The 24,652-nt window shown below is 41.3% G+C and overlaps 1 protein-coding gene across 3 annotated transcripts in view; it reads right to left on the bottom strand.

Annotated features, from left to right (window-relative positions):
- LOC102908789 (formin-1) overlaps positions 1-24,652 on the bottom strand; it is a 289,240-nt gene that overhangs the window by 200,371 nt on the left and 64,217 nt on the right. For all 3 annotated transcript variants that reach the window (XM_076570309.1, XM_076570310.1, XM_006983846.4), the window contains one exon: positions 19,756-19,817. In XM_076570309.1, coding sequence (XP_076426424.1) covers positions 19,756-19,817 — 62 coding nt within the window. The remainder of the gene's footprint in view (positions 1-19,755; positions 19,818-24,652) is intronic.

Here is a 24,652-nt window from a genome sequence, read left to right as displayed (position 1 = left end):
AACCTTCATGTGGTACCTGTTATGGTTTAGACAGCAAATCCACCACACAGCCCCAGTTCTTGTATAGAAGCCTTGGTTCCCAAATGGCAGCACTACAGAAGAGAGATCCTAGAAGCTTTAGAAGCTGAGGCCTAGCTGAAGGCTGCAGGTGTGTCCTCAGGGGATGTATCTTGTCCTGGTCCCTTCCTGTGCCTCTCTGCTTCCTCTCTACTGTGAGGGGATTTGGTTTGTTCCACACTCGGGTCCTCAACAATAAAGCAAGTCTACCATGAACTTCTGAACCAAAACAAATCTTCTCTCCTTTAGAATTGTTTTTCCCAGTGTTTGTCACTGTGGTGACAAAATGATTAATGCAGCATCCAAGACAATGTGGGTGATAGTTTTTTTCCCCTTTGTAGTAGAAAGAATATTTCTAAGTTTCTGTCCAAAAGTAATTTGGTTTACCCAAGCATGGACAGTTAAGGGTCTATCTAGGATGGGGCAGAAGTGTTTCTTGAGGTGAATTGTTTCATATGGAATCTTTTGCAACGGAGACTGTTTAGAACCAGTAGGATAGAAGCTATAAAGTCATACACAGCCACCAAGTTTGAAAACAGCAGTGGCCCCCAACATTGTGCCATTTTGAGTAACAGCACAATTCTAAAACTTCACAGAGAAGTTTCCTGGACCACAGGGCATCAATACCCATCGCCTCTAGAAACAGCTTTGGCAGTGTCACACCGATTTATTTGAGCTCAAAGAGAACTGATGTAATATTTACAAAAACAGATCTGTTCTTTGTATAAACATGAATTAAGGAAAACATAAATCCCCCATCTAGGTTTATTTTTCTGTGGGGTTTTAATTATATATTTATAAACCTAGGGTGTTCGATGCCTTAAACAGTTAAGATAACAGTGGGATTTGGCAGAACATGTGTTCCGATTACTAGATGGCTGATGATACTTGGAACTTCAAGATTCACAAGAAACACCATTGTAGAAGGATGTGGTCAGAACAACTTGGAAGGGATCAGATCTCATTTTTACTTGATTCTGTCCTCCTGGAATATGGACAACCTACATTCTTCTGCCCCCTGCCCCCATCTCTTCCATTAAACTGCTTTACTTCTGATTGCTATCCATCTCTGTAATTTGTAATTTTTGAAAGGATAATTACTACAACCCAGTTTTTACCCTAAGTACATACAAGAAATGAATTTAAATAACCCTTATTTTCTAGCTGATTAGAAGTGAAATATAATGTATAAAGTGTTTTCATTATATATCTTAATTCTGTGCAATATTTAAATATCATTTCAAATTTGTTCTGACAGGGGATTATGGATGGTTATTCTTTTTCTTCTCTGTAACCCGTCTTAAGACTTTAGAGCTGCACATATTTAACAATGTAAAGAGACAGGGACAGTATTACCTGAGAGCTCAGCCATAACTACTTCACAAGTTATGCAGAGATTAGTAACTAACTACATACGTTCATGACTGAGGGTCAGCCTTTTAATGTTCCATCAAACCACATGACATCTATGCTATTCCACATGATGGCCAACTTGCTGTTTCACAGAATAGGCATGTCAGCTACAAGAGACAACTTCTCAGTCTTTTACCATATCTCCTTCAGGAGAAAATGAACTGGCCGAGTATCTATGCTAGTCATCTGTCTTAAACGGTTACAAACCACTCACACTCTAAATATTTAGATTACTAGGAATTCTAAGTTGGACCATCCGTTTTTCTCCAGTGTACATCAGAGCAGAAGGCGGCTTCCTGGTTGCATGCACTTGAACACGATATTAGCACAGCATATGAAACTGGTTAGAATAGCTGAGGTATTTGAAGAAAAGAATTTGATTTTTATAAATATTAGCAAGAAGATCTTTTTTTCATTCAAATGTTGTTAAAATGCACCCCATCTCAACTGTCTTTGTAAAAAAAATACAAACCAAACAAAAAACTATTTTCTTCTGAGTCCCTTTTCCATTTGTATTTGTTTCATGTTATTTTTCAGATTTTTAAACCAATCCATCATAGGTAATAATAGTGTAGAATTAAATTCAAACCTGACCTATCTGTGACAAAAATACTAATAATCCAATTCTACAAATGGAATTCATCAAGGAGGAAGCTTCTTTCCATGCCTGAGTATTATTGGCTTTATGATTTCAGTTGCTGTGCAAAACCCTTCCGCGATCTTCGGCAATGTCCTCCAGGCTTCTGAGTAATGTTTTTCTTAAAAATCTTTTGTGAACAAAGAGCCTGGATGCAGGTCTGGGGGAAAATGGGGAAAAGGGCATTCCAGGAGGTATTACAGAAGCTGGCAGCCTCTCTGTCTCCTTTCTAGGTAATGAGGTTGCTAATGAGCTATGAGTGAGTGATGCCGTTAGAGTCCACGAGTTGAGTCTGAGGCAAAAAGAACGGTAAATGTGAACACTTAGCCATATCTCACAATCCACAGATTTCATCTGAGAATCAGAAAGTAATCCACATGCAATAAAGAATGAGGGTGGAGGGAAAATGATTAACAACTTTTTGGCCTTAAGAACAATTATTTGCTTTTAAAAAAAAAAGTATTTGAAATAAATGATTCAAAGATGTGCCCACATTCTTCAATTGATCTGCAAATTCCTAGCAGAAATGTGCTCAGTTTCATTTATATTTGAGAAAAACGTTGTTTCTAAACATGTAAACTTAAATGTCAAACAGTATATTATTCTCTGTATCACCCTCCAGTGTAGGCTATAAGATGCATTTTGTACCTACCACTTAAAGTGAAACCAGTGCTTTCTAATCTTTCTCACCACAGTTCCCACATGACAGCTGCGATGGAACAATTGATTGGGAAGACTTAGCTTTCAGTCACAATGCTTCTATGATATCATCTTGAGCTCCCCTGTTGCTGACTGGAAGCAGTTTGCGACAACTGTCAAAGGATGGTTGATTGTTTTGTCTGTAATAACCCTATTCCTTTAGGAAGTGTATCATCTCCATTATATGTATTGAGAAGGGAAAAAAAAGAAGCCCTTAAGCTACATCCTACAACAGCTTCGAGTTCTTCATCTATAAAGAAGCCACAAATGGTCACAGACTCAAGATCCATGTCACAGACGCCTTATCTACTATAAATGGCCACTCACAATAACTGTCTAAATACAGAGTATATGCTAACTGTTCATCTAAGAAGACCTAAAGTATAACCACCATTCTACCAGTAAAAAATTACAAATTGACAAAGTGTCTTAAAAGAAAAAAACTTCTGGGAAGGTAGTTTTCTTACTACAGTTCCCCTTTGTCTCTGAATTTGAAAAACACTAATGTAGTCAAAAGTTTTCTCTGGTCCCACCCAGCCCCCGTGGTCCTGTGGTTGCTTATAAAATAATCATTCAGAGGCTTTTATTAATTACTAATTGTATGGCCTATGGCAGGCCTCTTGCTAGCTATCTCTTATATCTTAAATTAACCAATTTCTATTAATCTATGTTTTGCCACATGTTCCGTGGCTTTACCAGTCTGCTGGCATGTTGCTCCTTGGGTGGCAGGCTGGCCTCTCCCTAGACTCTGCCTTTCTCTTTCCTGTCTCTCTCCTTGGATTTCCCACCTGCCTCTAAACTGCCTTGCCATAGGTCAAAGCAGCTTATTTATTAACCAATGTGAACAACATATATCCACAGCATACAGAAAGACATCCTGCGCACTAACTATTCTACTATAGGGGGAAAAGAAGAAGAAGGATGAGAAGGAGAAGAAGAGGAGGAAGAAATAAAAAAGCACTATGGCTAATCTATTCACTAATGTCTTACTGTGATGGGAAATACAACTGCTCACTCTTCGTTAAAGGTTTAATTCATCCTGTGGTAGGCACTGAAGGTGGTGGATCACTGAAGGTAGACAAGGGCATGGTTATGTTAAAGAGTCTGTGAGGGGTCTAAGTACAGAATGATGAGCTCATGCTTTCAAAGAAGGAAGCCCTAAAAAGTGAAAAATGTGCTATATATGCCAATGAACTCCTATTGAACTCAATAAGTGAAAGCACAAAGAAGGAGAGTGGGAAAATACAGGCAGAAGGTGAAACTATAAAGCAAAATAGGTAGGAAGCTAAAATGAGAAGGTCTTAAATACCAGAATAAGTCCATTATATTTCACTTACTAGGTAATCATGAGCCTCTAGAGATGGCTGTAAGTGAAGAATAATGATCTAAGAAGGGCACGGATGTGTGTAAGCTAGGCTAAAACCCTACATTCACATGACAGCATGGGGATGTTGGAACAGTAAGTACATCAGAGAACAAGGGAGCTACATTTGGCATTGTTTGGCCATCAAGAAGATGCTGAAACTGAGGGAGCAAGAGCTGTTAACTATGCATCCGAGATTTCTGGTATGGACTTCCAGGAGAAAGGTGCAACTTCAAATAAACAAGGTAGCTGAGAAAAGATACTTCTCTGAGAATTGTGCCATGACCAGGAGGGGGCTCTAAATGATGTAGAGTTCCTTAAACTTTGAGGTTATTAGTCTTCAGGTGCTCCAGCTTTGGAAGTTTTAGAATGAGATAGTGGAAACATTTTTCAATGTTCCAGAAAAAGTCAGAAATGTAATGCTGGAACCCAGGGGAAAACCCAAACCCAAACAAGTAGATGCGAAGTGCCCTTGTGCAGAGGTAAAATTGCAAAAATAAATTAATCTCTAAGTGACAAAGCCAAGTGACTAAACTCCCTTTGGAAGGGCTGAGTATGAGGCAAGGCTGAACAGATGGTGCAGAAGTATAGCCAAAGGAAGTACGAAAGGAACCGGGTCCTGGCTGTGGGTACAGAGGATGCAGAACTGTGAGGTCGGCACCTGCTCTACAACCCAACTCAACAAAGACTGGTCCAAGATGACAGACAGCACTAGACAACTACCTCAAATGTGGTTTGAGGATCCATGTCAGAGAAACTATAACAGAAGGAAACTGGTGCAGGGGATTGTGCCATGAACTTGGTGTTTAGGAACTTTTCCAGGGAGAGTAGGCATTTAAGCTCAAGGAAATAGTATGACTGAAGGAAGGCATCTAAATGTATAGGATGGCTAAATCCATCACTAAAAATGAGGAAGCCATGTGTCTTGAATGAAACAACCAATGTGCACAAGTGCAGGAGGTGGTAAAGGATGATACCCAAGATCGAGTAAGAAAACATCAGCTAAATTAGGAACTCTCTCTTCCTGTGGGAAGAGAGAAGAGATTCACAAAGCAAAAAGACAAGCAAATAAAGAGAAAAAGATGTTGGCAGGTCTGCAACCCCCACCCCCACCCCCATTTATTCCTCTGAGTTCCTCAATTTCATCATCTTCCAGTCTTGGGAGTATTTTCTGAGCAATTTACACCTTTCTGTCAAGCTCCCTGATTTATCTGCTCAGGCTGAAAATTCGAGACTGATTTCAGGCTGGTTTCATGCACCAACCAACTAGCACATGCCGGTTCCTTCTTTATGTAGCATTAGCAACTTTTACAAACCTCAACCTATGCATTCTGAACGATATGTGACAGAGGCACTGTCACAAAGCACAACTGTTGGAAGAGTCTGTTGGGCTACGGCTCAGTCTGCATCTCTTCTCACCCTGAAGCCTTGTGTTCTTTCTCCTGGTGTTAGTCAAGACACAGGCAGTGGACCCTGTTTCTGTCTAAACATTAGTCCCTGGCTTGCTGTCAGAGACCTAACTTTAAATGGCTGAAGGAGCTTGATAAATGGTGTGAAAATTTTATGGTCCTTCCGTCAGGTACCATAATTTATTATCACATAATGCACAGTTAGAAGAGCCGAAAGGAACCATCCCACAAAGGCAAACGGTGTAGAGGCAATGGCCCTCTGACACTCTGAGGCCACAGGCGTTATATGGATCCAATAAGAAAGCTGCTTCTAGAAATGGGAAAACAACCTCTTGATCTTGCAGAATGTTTTTAGACACCTAAAGGCTCTTTTATTACTGTGGCTGATTAAAATGAAAAGTTTAAACGACTAAAATGTTCTTTTTGATGAGTTTTTGCCATGAACTATGGACCTTGTAGTCCAGTGGGACTCGAGCCCTTTGATCCTGGGCACTCACATAAATTCAGACCCATAAAACATCATTGGATTTGGTTTTATTGGTGTGGCTGATCTTGCCAGATTTGTAAGGCAATCTTGTTTTCTCCCCTCCTCGGTTTTGAGCCCATCTACCATTGTTTTACAGCCAGAGGAAAGGAGTTTCCATTGGCGTTTGATATTCAAACAATCAAAAGTGAGCCGCTCCTCTGGAACATTGGGATTTCACAGAAAAACCATGATACTGCACTATATTCATGAAGATTGGAACCAACGTTACTTTATGTGCTCAGAACAGATTATCAAAACGGAAACCTTGTTCTACACCATAACAATCACAGCTTTTCTCTCCTTCAGATAGTTAGAGACGGTGTGGTTGGTTGTGAGCCTTGCTTTAACAGCTGAGCCATCTGAACAACACGAGTTTGAGGTGGGAAAAGTGCAGGCAGATTTACAAGTCCGAAGTGTCTAGCAGGGCTAAATTTGAAAATTTGTATGCATGGGAGAAATGAGGAGTTACTCAATCATACATTTGTTATGAAAAGATATTTAATAAACACAACTTAAATATTTGATTTATTTCCTTTCCTTATCTTCTAATCATTCCCCAGTACTTGTATCTATGCCACAGTCCCACATTCTTGTAAATGAAAAAGTAAAATTTTTACTATAAAGAATTTATGAAGTAGATTTCATCTACTGCACAAGAAGGAGGAGGAACAGAAGGAGGAGGAGGGAGGAAGGAGGAGAAGGAGGAGGAGGAGGAAGCAAAAATGCCATCACAATTTATGAGCAAGCAAAGCTACAAAGGACTTTAGAAAGGCTTGCATTCAAAGACCAATATAATCAATAGTTTGTCATAATTATGTTTTAAGGAATAAAATATCAAATTGGGCTGTTAGGAAAACTAATGATGCATTTGGCCTATTCACTAAGCCAGGGAATATTTGAGCTGAGTAAGAAGTTTTCAATCATTTTATATTTCATGGATTTTTTTTCTGAAAGCTAGAAAACTGTCCTCTCTAGAGTCATGAGATGTTTCAACAATTCTATGTAGAGTGATGTTGAGTTTGCGCTTCCATCTCCAGGTTGATGCCTTGTGACAGTCTCAGATGTACTTTCAGGGAGCACCTCAGAGGATGGACCATCCAGAAGAGAAGTCTTCCCCAGCACACTCATGTCCTTGTCATCTAATGTGAACTCATTCAGTTAAGCCATGTGAAACAGACTGTTTTATACACCAGACAGGTCAAACATCAGCCATTTCCTATAGTTAAACCTTTGAACTCTCTCTGTCGCATTTGAAAACTATATGTTTTCTCAATACTTTGAATTTTGTTTATTATATCTCTACAGCACAAAGGGCATCAAGCTAAAATAAATCAAAATCAAAACCAAAACCAAACCAAAACACAGTAACAACAACCCACAGACACATGCACACAGTTATATAACATAGATACCTACAGATATTAAAAAGAAACTGCCCCGGTTGATGGACACAATTGTCTGGTGATGCATGTATAATGAGTTCAGATACAGAAAGGATACCCAGTTGAACTCAATATGGTAGTATATTATTGGCACCCTTTCCCTCCCTGGTAATTCATTCGAGAAATATTTAGTGTATAATTAATTACAAGATCCTGGGTACCACAGGCAGCATTGGGCTGTAAATATTTAAAGCAATGGTTCCCAACCTTCCTAATACTGTGACCCTTTAATACAGTTCCTCATGTTGTGGTGACCCCCAACCACAAAATTATTTTGTTGCTACTTCATAACTGTAATTTTACTACTGTTACGAATCGTAATGTAAATATCTGATATGCAGCATATCTGATATGTGACCCCAGGTTGAGAACCACTGATTAAAATGGAAACAATGGTGAGAGCCTCGGCAGCTCTGGTTCCAGCAGAAGCCAACAGTGGCCCAGATACCAGGCAAGTGCTCATGGCCAGAGAGCACAGCTCTTTCCGTCACTCCTGTGCCTTGACGTCACCAGTATCTGTGATGTCACCAGGTCCTGAATGACCCTGAGCTCTTCCCATGTCCCTCCATTTCCTAAAATCCACCTCTCCAACAGCAACCAGGACTTTGGAAAATGCAGACCCGCTTCAGTCTCCACACAGTACCAGTCAGCGGATCTCATCACATCCTTAGAGCAAAAAAAAAATCCCGTCCTGAGGGCAAAATGAGAAGACTTGAAAAAAGCCCTGCAAGGCCTCCTGCCTTCCTGCGCTATGGGGGTATTTTAAATCACAGGCCAAGATCAATGGGCAGGATAGCAAAGTGGCAGGCCAATGTGTGTCTTATCTCAGCATTTCCTTAGAGTTACTCTGTAGGACATCACATGCAGGAAGTTCTCTTTCACAGCACTCCCTTTCTTCCACATACATGTAAACATAGATTCGAAGACTTGGTAAGATGACTTTCCCCTTCTGAGACTCGGTATATAAAGTTTGAGAAGTTCTACTTCAAAACTTCGTTTTCAGCTGCCGTTCCTGTTTTGCTGCTCACGATGCTCTAGTGACGAGAATCTCTGTGGTATTTTAGAGTAGCCAGGCTCTTCATACCTTAAGTGCTATATAAAATGTCACTTCCTAATAGTTTCTGTCCTTGCCCACCAAAGTTATACCTTCTCAGATCACACCTCCAAAATTCAGCATGCAACATTCCATGAGATATATTATTCCCTCTTTCTCCCCCTTCCTTCTCTTCCCCCACTCTCTCCCTCTTTCCCCTCCCCTCCTCTTCATTCCCCATCCCAATCTACAGGAGGCTGTTCGGTCCCTCTAGTATCTGCACAGTGCCAACAATCCGTAGCACTTCATTAATATGTCCTGAAAGAAAGAATGAATGGATGATAGAGATATCTCTAACTTCCTTTTCTATTTTTAAATGACAATCAGTCCTAAAGTCATTTTTAGGTGACCTTGTGTCTTTTGTCACATACAATGGATATATGGATGAATAACAAAAAGACAAAGAAAGAAGAGAGAGAAGCTATATACTTCTGTAAATAGATTTTAGTCTTATCTCTGGGTATAAACACACACAAACACATTTTATGGGTATGTTTCTCTATGAAATTACTAAGTTGTACTATTTTTTAATTCCACTTGTTTAAAGCAAAAACTCTTAGTATAAAACAGGAGAGGCTTCAAGCATCAGAAAAAAAGCCTACTTGGTTCTAAGAGAAAAAGGGCCAACCTGACCTCCAGTGGTGAGTCTAGGAATTGCTTCTAAAATAAAACCAAATTCCCTATCAGACAGAAAACCACATTTCTCAGTTAAGACTATTTACTATGTAAGTTCATAACAGACAAAGAAAATTAAAATAAAAATCAATGGAACTCTATGCACCAGCTTCCACAGACAGAATAAGAAATTCTCACCCATTTATGGTAATCAGAGACATGTATATCAAATTATAGCTAAGGAAAATTTTCTTCATAACAATGAAGAAAACTTTCTTCATAACAATGAACAATGATCTTGCGATTCAGGGAGGACTTGTACTGATGGTAATAAAGGAGCGCTGATAACTTAAAAGATATGCCTATGCCACTGCGAACTAATGAACACACCCTTCATTCTACCTAGCTTCCTTCTGTCAGTTGGTATGACCTGAGACCTGACAACAAGTGAACTGTGTGGGGCCAACACTCAGACAGAGATACCCTGGATGCCAGGTATGCCAGGGACCTTCATAGCTTCCATCAGAATTCAACTCCAAGTCTACCCACATCCCTCTAAGGAGCCTAAGGGTCTCAGTCTCAACATGGGCAAACCGGCAAATGCATAGGATTCGATTCCATTAAACTCATTATAGTTTATATTATGCACAATGAAAAGAGAGATTAACATATTCCTTAAGGCATTCTCTTTCTTCTTTTATTGGCATCTTAGTTACACTGATATGAACACTTGGGGGAATACCAGGAAAGTTTTACAAAATGTCATGTTTCACATTTGTGGTAGTTTTGTTCAATGTCCAAATTGCTCCCTTGACCTCACAGAAATTATGATTTAAATGTGCTGTGTTGATAAAGACAAATACACAAATGGATAGGTCTCGGATTAACATTTTTGCGAGCTGAGCTGTATTGGCTCATGTGTAGCAAGCCCTCCGTTTGTTCTAACAGCAAGGTGTAAACCATTAGAAGGGACCAATGAACAGGGTCAGAGATGGTAAAGTAAGAACACTCACAAGTCTCTTTTCATGGAAGCCACCATCTCCTTCAGTTCCCTTGGGGACAAGGTACAACCTAAGTTAATATTCCACTTGGCAGCTATCCCTGGACCATTCTGCTGTGGGAGTTACCATAAATGTGACTGCATTGTGCAATGACCGGAGCCTGCCAGAGGCCATTGCTCAGCGATGCTTCTCCTCGCTTAGGAACGGAGCGAGCGCGTGATGAACGGAGTAAACCAAAATGCTTCCCGTAAAGGGAAGGTCAAGTGCCGGCGGGTCCATTTCCTTGTATCCCACAACCCAAAGAATATCAGTTAAGAACAGACCAAACAGCCTGTCATTTCTAGGACAGCCCCAAACTGCTTAAAGTGCTGGCCCTAAACATGACTGCTGAAGTATCAAGCTCCCCACAGGCAGCCAAAGGAAATGCTTGTTGCTTTTACTCTTTCGACTTTAAAACGGAAACAATAGAGATTCAAAGAAGTCTTTCCACCACACATTCACACTTCCCTCCTGGAATGGGGCCTTCCATGGATGTTTCACTGGCTGTTTTGGGAGCTGCTTCCTTCTGGGAGTGACATGCCTGAGGAGGCTCCACTTAGGGTACAAAGAGGACCCCATCACACATCTCCCTACAGGCCACTGAGAGTGGTTCACTGCCTAACAAGAACAACAGCTAGAAGGAGCTAAAAGGTTTTTGCTTATTTTAAAGGCATGGAGCAAGTAGGGATTTAGAGGTTCTAAATTAGACAAAAACATACTGAAATGTGATACATAAAAATTTAAGTACAAAGTTGGCCTAGTGTAGCGCTCGAAGACTCTACTAGGGATCATGTGGCCCGATACTTCATTTTAGATGTTGGGAAGATGAGCCCAAAATGTTGCTCCAAGTTCATGGTATTCACAGTGACTAATGGAACAGAATCCAGATGTAAGTCTAATGTTCTTTGAATTAATGCTGCGTTGCTTAATGGAAAGAGCAATGCTTTCAAACCAGACCCACCTAGCTGGATTAAACTCAGGCTCCCCATTTACTAGCTTAGAATTTCCATCAAGTCACAATCTTTGGAGGTTTTCTGTTGGGCACATGACAGGGACTTGATGAAAGCTGGGCGCAGTTATTTTCATGCATAAATTATAGAAAATATTTGTATATAACCCATGGACCAAGAACTTTTCTAGGCACTTGCCCTAGAAAGCTTTATTTGTCAATCTGACACATCCCAGAGCAGTGGTTCTCAACATTCCTAATGATGTGACCCTTTAATATAGTTCCTCATGTTGTGGTGAACCCCCAACCATAAAATTATTTCATTGTAGTTATTACTTCATAACTGCAATTTTGCTACTGTTATGAGTGGTAAGGTTAATATCTGATGTGGTGATATACTGTGTATCAAATGAAGCTTGCCTGAGGATCAGAGGAGAGAGCCAGCCACTAGATTAAACATAGAGGCCAGGGAGTGGTGGCACACACCATTAATCCTAGGACTTGGGAGGCAGAGATCTGGTTGGATCTCTGTGAGTTCAAAGCCACCCTGAACTACATGAGATTGATTCAGTCTAGGAGAGAAAGAGAGCCAGGCAGTAGTGGCACACACCTTTAGTCCTAGTACTTGGGAGTCACACACCTTTAATCCCAGCACTTGAGATCTCATGCCTTTGCTACCAGTATTTGGGAGGCGCACACACACACCTTTAATCCCAACACTAGGAAGGAAGTGAAATGGCTGGGTGGAGAAAGGCATGTAAGGCGTGAGGAGACAGGAACTAGAGGGCTTTTTGGCTGAGGACTCAGATGCTTTCAGTCAGAGGATTCGTGGAGATAGGATCTTGCCTTCCATTCTACCCGAGAATTTGGTAGTGGTGAGAAGTTTCTCTAGTGGCTTGTTCCTTTGTTTTTTCCAATCTTTCAGCATTTACCCCAATATCTGGCTCTGAGTTTTTACTATAAGACCATTTAGGATTCATGCAACAATCCATTATGCAGGATATCTTGCCACCCATAGGTTGAGAACCACTGCCCTAGAGTCTCCAGAGAAGGAAGCCTAAATTGAGGGAAAGAACAGATCTGAATGGCCTGTGGGCATGTCTGTTTTGATTGGTAATTGATTTGGGAGGGCATAAACCACTGTGCGCAGAGCCATCCGCTGGGCAGGTAGTTCTGGACTATAAGGAAGCTTAAGATATATATATATATATAAGCTTAAGAGAAAGACAGTAAGAAGTTTCCCCCATGGTTTCTGCTTTAAGTTCCTGCTTGAGTTTCTGCTCTGACTTTCCTTGATGATGGACTTTGACCAGACAATGTAAGAAGAGGAAAAAAGACTTCCTTCTCAAAGTTGCTTTTGGATAGAGTAGTTTATCACAGCAACAGAGATCACTGGGTCAGCATTGGATTAGACAGAAACACAAAAATCACCACTGCCTCAGAGATGCCTTGAGTAAGCAGATGAGAGACCAGAGCCTCACAGTACAGATGTGTGATAAATCTTCTCAAAAAACTTGAATGAAATTCAAAAAGCAATTTCTGCAAGGAGATAATATATTATATGACACAACACAACACAGAGATCAAAAAAGGAGCTTCTGGGGGAGGGGCGCTATTCAAATGTCTGTAGTTCTTTTCTAACAAGACAAATCTGCACCAAATGAACAGGTAGATATTTCTCAACCTTAAACTGACCCTAAACCACACATCTTTCTTGGGAGCATTTCAAAAGCTGTGGTTCTGTAGAACAGGCGTCAGGCAGACCTGGTGCAGAGCACAGCTTTTTAAAATAGATGCGAGAGTAATGAACAATTTGACACGAGTTAAGAGGTTTCTGAATGTGCAATGACCAAGAATTAATTAAAACCAACTGTGTGGTGAATCTGAGGTCACTCTGGCGGCACTCATCCTAGTTGGGTCACACAAATGCAGCCTCGTTCCAGAACATACAGACGCTTGCTTCCCACTGCATCTGTCACCATACCACGGAACACCCACGAATGCTGCCGGAGATGGTTCAGCTCAGAGAAGGCAATGATACGTTACGAACCATGGTGTTTTTACACTGCCGGTAGCTTTCTGCTCTCAGAGAAGCCATGACTTAGTATAGAAAACAAACATTTTAATATTTCCCTCTCATCATTTCTTAGCACATGATGTTGAAAATTAATTATCTTTGGCCTGGATAGTGTCATAATATCTAGCCTTAATGTTTTTAATGTTTAAGTTCCTGAATTGAGTTTCATTTAAAAGGAAAAATTAAATGAATTTTGGCTTGCAATTAGAACAGAATTTCCAAAGACTTCTGAAATGACCCTAAATATACTTTTGCCAATTTTCTATTTATGCAACGTGATCTCAGCACTGTTAATTATAATCTATAATCTAAATATCAATAAAACTTAAAAATAAAGATGTTCTATGTAGCTCAGAATCAAATATTCAGCCAAATTTTAATTCTTTGTGCAAAAATAAACATATCTATCTCATTTTATATGTACCTAAATGCCCAAGTGTTCTCGTTAGTTTGTTATTGTCAACTTGATACAACCTAGAGTCACCTGGGAAGAAGGAACCTCAACTGAAGAATAAAGTTGGCCTATGAGTATGTCTATGAAAGCACTATATTGCTTGCTAATTGATGTAGGAAGGTCCAGACCACTGTGGGCAGCACCATCCCTAGGCAGATTAGCCTGGGCTTTATAAGAAAGCTAGCTAAGCGTGATGAGCCAGAGAGCAAACAAGTGAACAGCATTCCTCTATTGTTTCTGTTTCAGTTCCTGCTTGAGTTCTTGTCCTGACTTCCTTCAGGGAAGGAATGTGACCTGAAAGTACAAGCCAAACAACCCTGTCCTGGCCCTCAGCCCCACTTACCCACCCCTACCCTCACCAAGTTGCTTTTGGTCATGGAGTTTATCATAGCAACAGAAAAGTAACTTAGAACAACAGGATTGCGTGAAAATATTCTAGGATGAAATGAGGTCATGAGTAAAATAAATAAAGAAGATCTGGTTTGGACCATCCTGATATTGAGCACCAGAGCATGAGAATGGACTGAAAGCACAGTTAAGTTACATTCAAAGAGTAAGTCAAATGTCCTGAAGAAATACTCATAACATCAACAACAACAAAACTCAAAAAGCACTCTAAGCTCAATTTGTCTAATGATAAAGAGATTTAACCCATGAGAATGAGAAGCATTTGTGCTACAGAACCAATGCCATCAGGGTGTGTCCTACTCAACATCCCTCGAGTGGAGTGGTGATGCTAGTTTCACCACCACCAAGACCAATACCACACAGCTGCTAAGACCAGGGGAACTAAGTCTCAGAGAAGTTCCCTATTTCATATGGTCATTGTGCAAGAAACTGGAGCCCCGATGCCAAAGAGAACCGAGTTCTCTCACACTACCATAGGAAGGAGTTTGTGATGGTGATTTTCAAATCCTAGGTCCTAAGCAACCTCAAAGAAATGACTATTGTACTGGAAGGGAATGAGTTTTATCAAATGCCTGAAAAGGTCTAAACTGTTTCTACCCAGTGATCATGAACTTGCTGAGCAGTGCTTCCTACAAACCCTACAAAGAAGCTTCTCAGGCAAGAAGCTCTAAGGAAACATAAAAGGGAAGTTTCGGTCTTTCCCCAAAGAAAGCCAAAACCATACGATTATCAAAACCTGAACTAGACAATATTGAGTATTACGAAGTGACCAAACTTTCAAGATGGGATACACTAAAAGAAACACATGTTTTTGGGGAGGGAGATAAAAGAAAGAACTTTCCTATGGTAAAATTATAAATTACATGAAATAACGACATCATAGAAAATGTCTGGGCTTCCACACCTTCCTTCCCTGGTTATTTAAAACGTCAGCCAAATGTTTGCATTTGCACAGTAGCAGATAAGCAGAAGGCAGCAATATCTGACTCATTCAAGACATCAGTAAAAAGCTTTATGTGTGTGAGAGTACACATTTGAAAAGTTACTCTGAGAATCAAGCCTGGTTCTCACGCTACTCCACAACTGTCAGATGAAGAGAATGAATGAGCCTAAAAGCTCTGTGCTCCTCCACCTGTTGGCCTTCATGAGAAAGTCTGCAAAGGCCAATCTCCCACCAGAGCATTCTACATAGTTTCCATTGCTGGAGGACTCTGTGGTCCAGAACAGTACAGAAAGGCAGGCTTAGGAAGCCCTGAAACACCTGACTTCTCCATGCCCTGTCAATGAAAAAGAAAACACAACTAAAGGCTTCCAGGGACATCACGCATAAAAATATGAGCACCAAAGCATCAGGCCTCCCAGCCATTACCTTACACCAGTCTGGTGGGATTTGCCATAGGTAGGGGTGATATTCAGAGAGAATCCACAAGTACAGCCAGACTGGGTTTTGGTCTGTATATGTTATGAACGGTATCTACTCTGATGGGTTGCTAATTGTTGCTGAACTATTCATCTCATTTTGTTTGCATTATCATTCAGAAATGGGAGCTAATTGAAGCACACAGGAGGCAAGCAGGTGATCCACCCAGGGCAGACAGTGGTGGACAGAAAAGTACAGATAAAGTGGACACCAGCTACTATGTTAAGCAGTTGGAAGTTACATGGAACAATATTACAGCCAAATTTTCTAATGTATTTAAACAAAATGCTAGAAATCCATTTCTTACACATCTCTATATTTAAAAATGTGTCTTCCTATTTCAGATCTTTAAAGTGCTATATTTGAAACAAAAATGTTTCTTGGGGGCACACCACAGACCGCTGGCTGTCTGCCTGTGACTGCAGTATGCTTCAAGACTATTCAACTATAGAAACTGGGCTTGCTGCCCACACAGCCGTAGCATGCCACAGGGTTCTGCAACTTGGCATAACCAATGTATTTGGGGTCTAAAAAAATTTAACTTCACCAATAGCATCAAAAGAGTGGGTAATTGTTTAAGAAACCTACTCTCCAAAACCTCTAAAGTATAATTATGAAAATTTGTTAATGTTCAATAATGCTAATCGTATCATAATCCGACTCATATTTAAAGCAGGAATCAGCATCACACTATATTTTTTTCCCTGTCATTTCCTCTTCACTTTCCCATCTCTTGTTGTTAGTCTGGATGTCCAATGTTCCCTCAAAGCCCATATGTTCAAAATTTGGTCCCCAGCCCATAGGACAACAGGCGGCTGACCGGACCTTCAGGAAGGAGAACCTAGTGGAAGGAAGTGAGGACAGTGGGGGGCGGGTTGTCTTTAAAAGGAACATTGGGATCCTGGTCCCTCCTGTCTCTCTCTTCGCTTCACACACTCAGTGAAGTCAACAGGCCTTTTCTGCCATGCACACCTAACATAAGTCAAATGGAACAAGGACAACTGACCATGGACTGAGACCATGAAGCAAAAATAAACCTTTTTCTGCTTTGAGTCTCGTATGGTGTCTGTTTGCTACAGTGTGGGCATGTTGACTAATATGGCAAGCTTTTCTTCATTTGAGAGATTGGATTAGAGGATTTTCGCAGTATCATTTACATGTAATATGCTTAGCTCAGTGCCCACTGGAGTAAAGACTCCAAAGCTAAGCATTTCCCTCTAGTGTGAATATTATTTCATTGGCCCATTCCTCACAGAGCTGATTTGCAAGCGGGAAAACCAAAGACTCTGACCACCTCACTGTTACTAACCCTGTCTATGGAAGCACTCCTATCCCAACCGTTCTCTTAACCATGCTTTAACTATCCACCAGCAACTTCAAATCCTCTTGGACAACTTGGGACCTTTCTCATTCCACTACAGAGAAAAAGGAAGTGACATCATTTTACAAACAAGGAAATTGGCTCCATCTGTCCCTTTCCCCTAGGCGTGAGATGCACTTTTCCACTTTGTTTCTTTGTTAAATTAACTCATTCCCTCTTCCAAACCATGCATATCAGTGTGAATGTGGGTGATGTGAATCTGTACACTAGCTATTTGCAATGACTTCAGGTGAAACCCAACGCAGCGTCTCACCTTTTTTTTTTTTTTTTTAAATTACTTGCCTTCTTCACATTTATTTATTCATATACTATTTGTGAGTGGGTGGGTGGGGTTGCACACAAACATGCACACATGTCCTCATGCTATGGCATGCCTGTGAAGATCAGAGGACAACACATAGGAGTCCCATTTCTCTTTCTACCATGTGGGCCCTGAGGATTGAACCAGGTAACTACTTGGTGACCCCTGAGCTACCTTGCTAACCCTTCTATGGCATTTGAAAACATACTAAAGAAAATTGAAAGGAGGAATTTATGCATATCTGATAAGTAGTTAGTCAACAAAATATACAAGGAATGCAGATAACCTCCTAACAGGAAAACCAGGAGGTTTTAAAATGAGGAAGGAAAGGATCAATATTTCTCAAAGGTACACATAAAATGGCCAGCAGGGATATGCAAATATGCTCAGCATCACTAATTATCAGGGAAAAGCAAATTAAAACTATGGTAGGGTATCCTTTCTCACTTGTCCTAATGGCTATTACTAAAAAAGATGGAGGGCGTGCTGGAGAGATGGCTCAGAGGTTAAGAGCAGTGGCTGTTCATCCAGAGGTCCTGAGTTCAATTCCCAGCAACCACATGGTGGCTCACAACCATCTATAATGAGCTCTGGTGCCCTCTTCTGGCCTGCAGGCATACATGTAGGGTGAACACTGTATACATAATTAATAAATAAATTAAAAAAAAAATGGAGGGCAACAAGTGCTGGCCAGGACATGGTAAGGGAGCCATTAACTCCTTTCATGGGAATGTAAGTTAGTAACATTATTAAAAACTGAACCACCGTATGAATGAGCAGCTCTGCTACTATATATGTTCACAAGGAAGCTATAGCTGCTGTCCTGTGCTCCCTACAACATTGTTCACAAAAGGGAAGACATAGAATCAATCTGCGTGTCTGCAAAAGAAGGGAAGGATAAAGAATATGCTTAATACAATGGATATTATTCAGCAAAAAAAGAGAAAATCCGCCGGGCGGTGGTGGCGCACGCCTTTAATCCCAGCACTCGGGAGGCAGAGCCAGGTGGATCTCTGTGAGTTCGAGGCCAGCCTGGGCTACCAAGTGAGTCCCAGGAAAGGCGCAAAGCTACACAGAGAAACCCTGTCTCGAAAAACCAAAAAAAAAAAAAAAAAAAAAAAAAAAAAAAAAAAAAAGAGAAAATCCTGTCATTTTCAGTAATATGGATGAAGCTGAAAGATGTTACGAAAAATAAACCAGGCACAGAAAGATAAACACTGTGTGATTTCACTTATAGGTTGGATTTAAGAAAGTAGATTCAGGGGCTGGGGATGATAGGTAGCGAAATAACTGAGGAGAGGTTGATCAAAGGACATAAAATTTCAGTTAGAGATGAGAAGTAAGTTGAAGTGTTTGCTTGTAGTGGACACTCTAGCAGCAATGAATTACCGACCTCAGCACTGCTAACAGACTGGAGTCTGCTTACTAAAAATCAGGTAAGTATATGAGGTAATACATTTGTAAATGAAGTTCACTCACATAACAAAGTATGGTATTCCAAAACATGTTGTGAACCATAAATTATATTCAATTCCTTTTTGTCAACAAAAATAAAATGAATAGGAACATCTGATCCACAAATTCATTGAAGTAGCACATTTATAAGTAAATTCAATTTATTCACTCCAGAATGCACGCTATTTCCAAACATGCCAGGTACTATAAATTATAATTTCTACTTGTCAATAACATTTAAAAGGAAGGATATTTTAGCCACAAACTGATGAAAGTGGCAAATAATGAGTTCATACTTAAGGGAGTAGGAGTTTCATTTAAAAATTGCCACTATTCCTGAATAATGGATGTGGCTTACCCCACCCACGATAACCTAGACTTGAGGGCTGATTCACCATCCAGCGGCTTGAAATTAAGACTCTGAACTTCCTGCCATGTGCCCTGTAAGCAAACAACAAACCTAGAGACTGACAATTCGATGGTAAACAGAGGAGGACCCACTGGCACCTGTCAGCACTCCCTGAGGACACAGGATGACTCAGCACACTGTTCATCTGAATGATATCATGCCCCAGGGAGGAGCTAAGGGGCACACAGAGGACTGAGTGGGACAGAAATCAACTCCAGGGTGTACAGCAACGTCAAGTTTTAAAATACTTCCCGAGATCAGTGAAAGTCTCAATACTCTCTTCTTTCCTGATCTAAAAATACAGAATCACTCTTTGCCAAAGCCAAAAGCATTTAGAGTAATTTCTTTCAATGTTAGAAACCAGAGTTTATTAAACACAGGCTTTCATCCTGGAATAAGGTTGATGCCCACTGGCAGCTGTGAGCTGCAGATGAAATCTAGTTAGATGCTCCCCACTAAGAGGAATATTTACTTCACTTGGTGCCCACTGGCAGCTGGAAGCTGCAGCTGCTACCGAGAATACTCCCCACAAGAGAGGAATATTTACTTCAGCACACAAGAAAAATAACCATCAGAAGGCCAGTTCAGTAGAATCAAAGAGATATACCTGCAGGTTTTCGATTTCTTCTTTGTGCTCTCTCTTCAGATGTAGGATAGCAGCCTGGTATTCTGGAAGATCACAAGAGAAGCCAGTTACAAAGGAGCACAAAATGAGTCAGAAAATTCAAAGGCACATCACCTGAATCCCAGCCGGCAACCACCCTCCAAATAACCAAAGTAAAGACGTCATATCACGTGTGGACAGGAAGGAGAGCTGTTAGACATCGTGTCCAGACACGGTCAGGACTGGGATACAAGGGGATTCCTTCCCTTCAATACAGCCAGGATCATGGAAAGTGCCAAATTAAGCAACCAGGGCAGGGGTAAAAAGAGAAGAGGCATGTGAGTGAGTGCCAGATAAAGAATGGGTCAGGTGTCGGTCTTCAAGGAGCTGAAAGTTCATGCCCCATGGCGAACAACACAGATGTGTTAAGGGAGATTATAAAAGAAACTTTCTATATGAGATCACAGATCTCTATTTTTAACTCTGTTTAAAAAAGAAAACAGAGAGAGAGGGAACAAGACACGAATGAATGCAAGCCATTTCTAGTCTCTTGATCAACCAAGAAAGCCAAGACCGTTTGAAAGAGTTTCTCGGGAGAATTGAGGCTGTAAGTGGGTCAAAAAGTTTCTAGTCCACTTTTCATCTGAATGACATTTATCCCAGAAATACAACCTCAGTGTACACAGGAACTGCAGCGAGATATTAAAACTATCACCCCACTAGCTGAGCCGGAAGCACAGGAAACACTTCCACTTCCAGGAGAACAGAACCGTTCATGCTAGAGAGAACTACAAAGCAAAAGGCTGTGACCATGGACTTTGGTGGGACAAACCAGCTCTTTACAAATGTTCACGGTCACAAGTCTGTACTGCAAGAGACAGACTATTCCTCTAATTTGGTATCATGAGTTAGGCAGGCAAGCTGGTGCTCCATCTCAAAAGTGGATGAGGAAAGTCTGCAGTAAAGCCCCACCAGGAGAGGAGCTTGGCTGTTGGGGGGCTATGGCTAGCCACACTGCAGCCCTGTGAGGACTGAGCTCCAGCGGTAATGCTGTGGGCTCTCTATCTATACCACACCAAAGATCAAACCACTTGTTGCTATCTCCAGCAAGTACTGCCATAATCTGGGACACCACCATCTTTCCAACACCCTACCTTCTCCTTCCCAGAGGCTGCCTCATTCCCCTTTTACCAGCATGAAGAGTCTCCCCCATGACAGTATGAGCAATCTATTAAAGACATGACCCAGACCATATCTCACTCCCGGCTGTCCACAGAACTTGGACTCCAGACTCCAACCTGTAGGGGCCAGGGAGGTGGCTCCCTGGTGAAAGTCAAGCATGAAAATTGAGTTCAGATACCCAGCACTCCAATAAAACCTGGGTTCGGCAGCATGCATCTGCAACCAAAGAGCTGGGTCAGAGCAAGGAGACAGGTTGGAGTTCAGGGGTTCACTAGCCAGACAGTCTTGCTGAAACAGAAAGGTCTAGTTCAATGAGAGGTCCTGTCCTAAAAAATATGGTTGAGATCAACTGAGGAAACACCAGACATCAAACTTGTGTGCCTCTACCCCTACCACACAAGAATGGACAAGGGCACCTAGATGCATGAGAACACAGGTACACACACACACACACACACACACACACACACACACACACACACACACACCAAGGACTACAGCCCAAAGGCTTTTTGTAATCTGTTTCCTCTCATCTCATCTTACTCCTTCTACTAGCCCATTACATTCCAGGCACGCTGGCTTCTTGCCATCTCTTAAATTTATCAAATGCTTTTCTAATGGACTTTGAGGTAGAGCCCCAACCTATGTGGCAATAAATATACAAACCCCAATCAACCCAATATTCTAAGAAGCAGTCAAAGAAAACCAGTTAATTAAACCTTCTTGAAAAGCATCTACCTGCCTTTGAACAGAAATCACATAGACCATCCTATAAATTTATTCGTTTTATACAAAATGTGTCAGTAAGGGTGTGACATACGGAATTATGACTAACTTACTAACAAATTGACAAAAGAGGTCACTGCAAAACTAACACCCAGAAAAGCATGATCTATCTCCTCCTTAAGCAAATATTTTGAATAAGCATACCACCATTACAGGTAGCAGAAAGCACACCCTTATGCCAGTAAAAGTAATAAAAGGAAATGCAGCCTTTATTAATGGGATATTCATTCTAAGACTTTAGAAGGTAACAGGATGGAATACAAAGGTTCCTCATAGGGCTGGCAAATGGCTCAGTGGATAGAGATGCTTGTCACCAAGCCTGACAACCTGAACTTGAACCTCAGCACCTGTATAGTGAAAGGAAAGGACTTCTGCAAGTTGGTTTCTGACCTCCACATATGCATTGAGGCATTCTCTCTCTCTCTCTCTCTCTCTCTCTCTCTCTCTCTCTCTCTCTCTCTCTCTCTCTCTCTCTCTCTCTTCTCTCCCTCCCTCTCTCTCTCTCTCTCTCTCTCTCTCTCTCTCTGTGCGTGTGTGTCTCTCTCTCTGTCTCTGTCTCTCTCACACACACACAAACACATACACACACACACACACACACACACACACACACACACACACACACTACATTATATCTAATAAAAAATTCAAGTAAACATTCCCAAATAATCCTGAATCAAAGCTAGGCTGGCAGTTTCACATGTGCCTTATGGGAAGCAACCCTCTGCACTTTAGTTTTGATTTGAAAACGTCTTAGAGTAGCTTGGGGCACATTCTCAGGGAGGATGATGAGACAGAAATGTCAAGTACAAGACCAAGGACGCTGGCATTAGTTAAGAAGAAAACTTAACACTGGTATTTGGTGGCTGAGATTTTGTTCTCATGGGACAGAGGAACAGAGGGCTTGAATCTCAGGACTTGAAAGTGGCAAATCCCTCTGCCCTCTGCAGTCACCAGAACCTCCATGAAAACTCAGACATTAATGAAAATATTTTATATTTTGCATCAAAAAAAAGAAGCCCAAGATATCCTTTTTTCTTTCCTTCTTTCCTTCTTTCTTTTTTTTAAAGAACATCCTATATGAAAGAGGAAAAACCACAAAATCTCCTTAGAGGCAGAATCCAGTATTCTGGGAAATGCTATACAAGAACTTCCTTCCACAGAGTTCATTCTAACCCTGTACGTAATCGAACTCGGGGCTTCACTTGGCGGCTTCCTGACCTGCTCACAGCAACGAAACATCTTTTCTGCCAAGGGTCTGGCCTGTGTCTCCAACTTGCCAAGGGCAGAATCAGAAACAACTTCACTAACACTGAAGGTACAGGTCCACCATAGCTGTTGTCTGCAGCTGGCCATACACATTTATCTCAGGACACATGAGACCAGTCTTGTTCTTCGACAGCACTGGCCTCAGGAACAGATCTAAGCACACACTGCAGACTTCCAAGAAGACCCTATCATATCTAAGCCCACGTGGCAGAGGAGGAACCTGAGATGTTCAGGTTGAACAGGCTTCCCAAAGCCACGAGCAATAAATGCCAATGACAACATTTAGCCCCAGAGAACCCGTGCCATTTAGCCTGGGGACTGTTGGCTTGGTATAGCTCTTGTTCCTTCGGTTGGATAAACATGAAGTACATACAAACTTGGAATCCCTAGAAACTTCAAGGTTGCTCGCTTTGTCCAAACACTGAACTCACTCAAAAGTCTGGATATTTTCTATAAGTTGTTAAAAGAGAGATTATGTCAGGGCTCAGCAATCAAGAGCTGCTCTTCCAGAGGATCCAGGTTACATTCCCAGAACCCATATGGTGGTTCACAATCATCTGTAACTCCAGTTCCAGAGAATCCCATGCCCTAATCTGGCCTCTGCAGGCACCAGGCATGCATGTGGTTCGAATATACACACATATATACACCTATATACATAACACAATTTTTAAAGTTTAAAAATTAATTAATTAAAGAGAGATCTCATCTATTTTTCATCCCAAGGTTTGATTAAAAGGGGTGTCAAAGTGAACAGTGTAAGGTCTAATGTCTAGTAATATCAAGGATTGAGGTTAGGTTCTGTCCATTTTCTCCAGATTTCCAGGCTAGTAGTCACAGTTCATTGTTAAATTGGATTTTACTTACCCTCTCACACTGCTTTAGCTAGGGTTTCTACTGCTGTGATTAAACACCACAACCAAAAGCAAGTTGGGGAGGAAAGGGTTTATTGGGCTTCCACTTCTGCCACTGGAGGAAGCCAAGACAGGAACTCAAGCAGGGCAGGAACCTGGGAGGCAGGAACTCATACAGAGGCTATGGATGGAAGCTGTTTACTGGCTTGCTTCCCATGGCTTGTTCAGTCTGCTTTCTTATAGAACCCAAGACCACCAGCCCATGGATGGCACCACCCACCATGGGCTGGGCCCTCCCCCATTGATCACTAATTGAGAAAATGCCTTACAGCTGGATCTCATGGAGGCATCGCCTCAACAGATGGACCTTCCTCTCTGATGACTCTAGCTTATGTCAAGTTGACACACAAAACACACGCACACACGCACACACACACACACACAGATCCTAGACTTCTCCCCCGCTCCCCTCCTCTCTCTCTTTCCTTTCCCCACCTACCCCCCATTAAGAAATCAGAAATCTTCTGATTAATTCACTATTGAGAGTCACCTGCATTTCTGTCTAGGAATTCTGGCTTGCCCCACTTATCCTCCTTTTGGCTTTTCCCACTGCCTCCCATTTTTACATTTTAAAATTCATCCTTCGGTCTTCAAGGGCAAGGATCCTTCCTCTGAGTTTTACTTGAACAATACTCAACTGGTGCTTCTGAAGCCAAGCATGGACCACCCTCACTATTTAGACGTGCACATCCTCACTCCTATGATGCATCTGCTTACTGACTTGGAAACTGGAAGATGCTACAGAAAGT

The sequence above is a fragment of the Peromyscus maniculatus genome, chromosome 4 (genome assembly GCF_049852395.1).
Source record: "Peromyscus maniculatus bairdii isolate BWxNUB_F1_BW_parent chromosome 4, HU_Pman_BW_mat_3.1, whole genome shotgun sequence".
Taxonomy (NCBI): Eukaryota; Metazoa; Chordata; class Mammalia; order Rodentia; family Cricetidae; genus Peromyscus; species Peromyscus maniculatus.
This window is presented reverse-complemented; position numbering and strand designations above follow the sequence as displayed.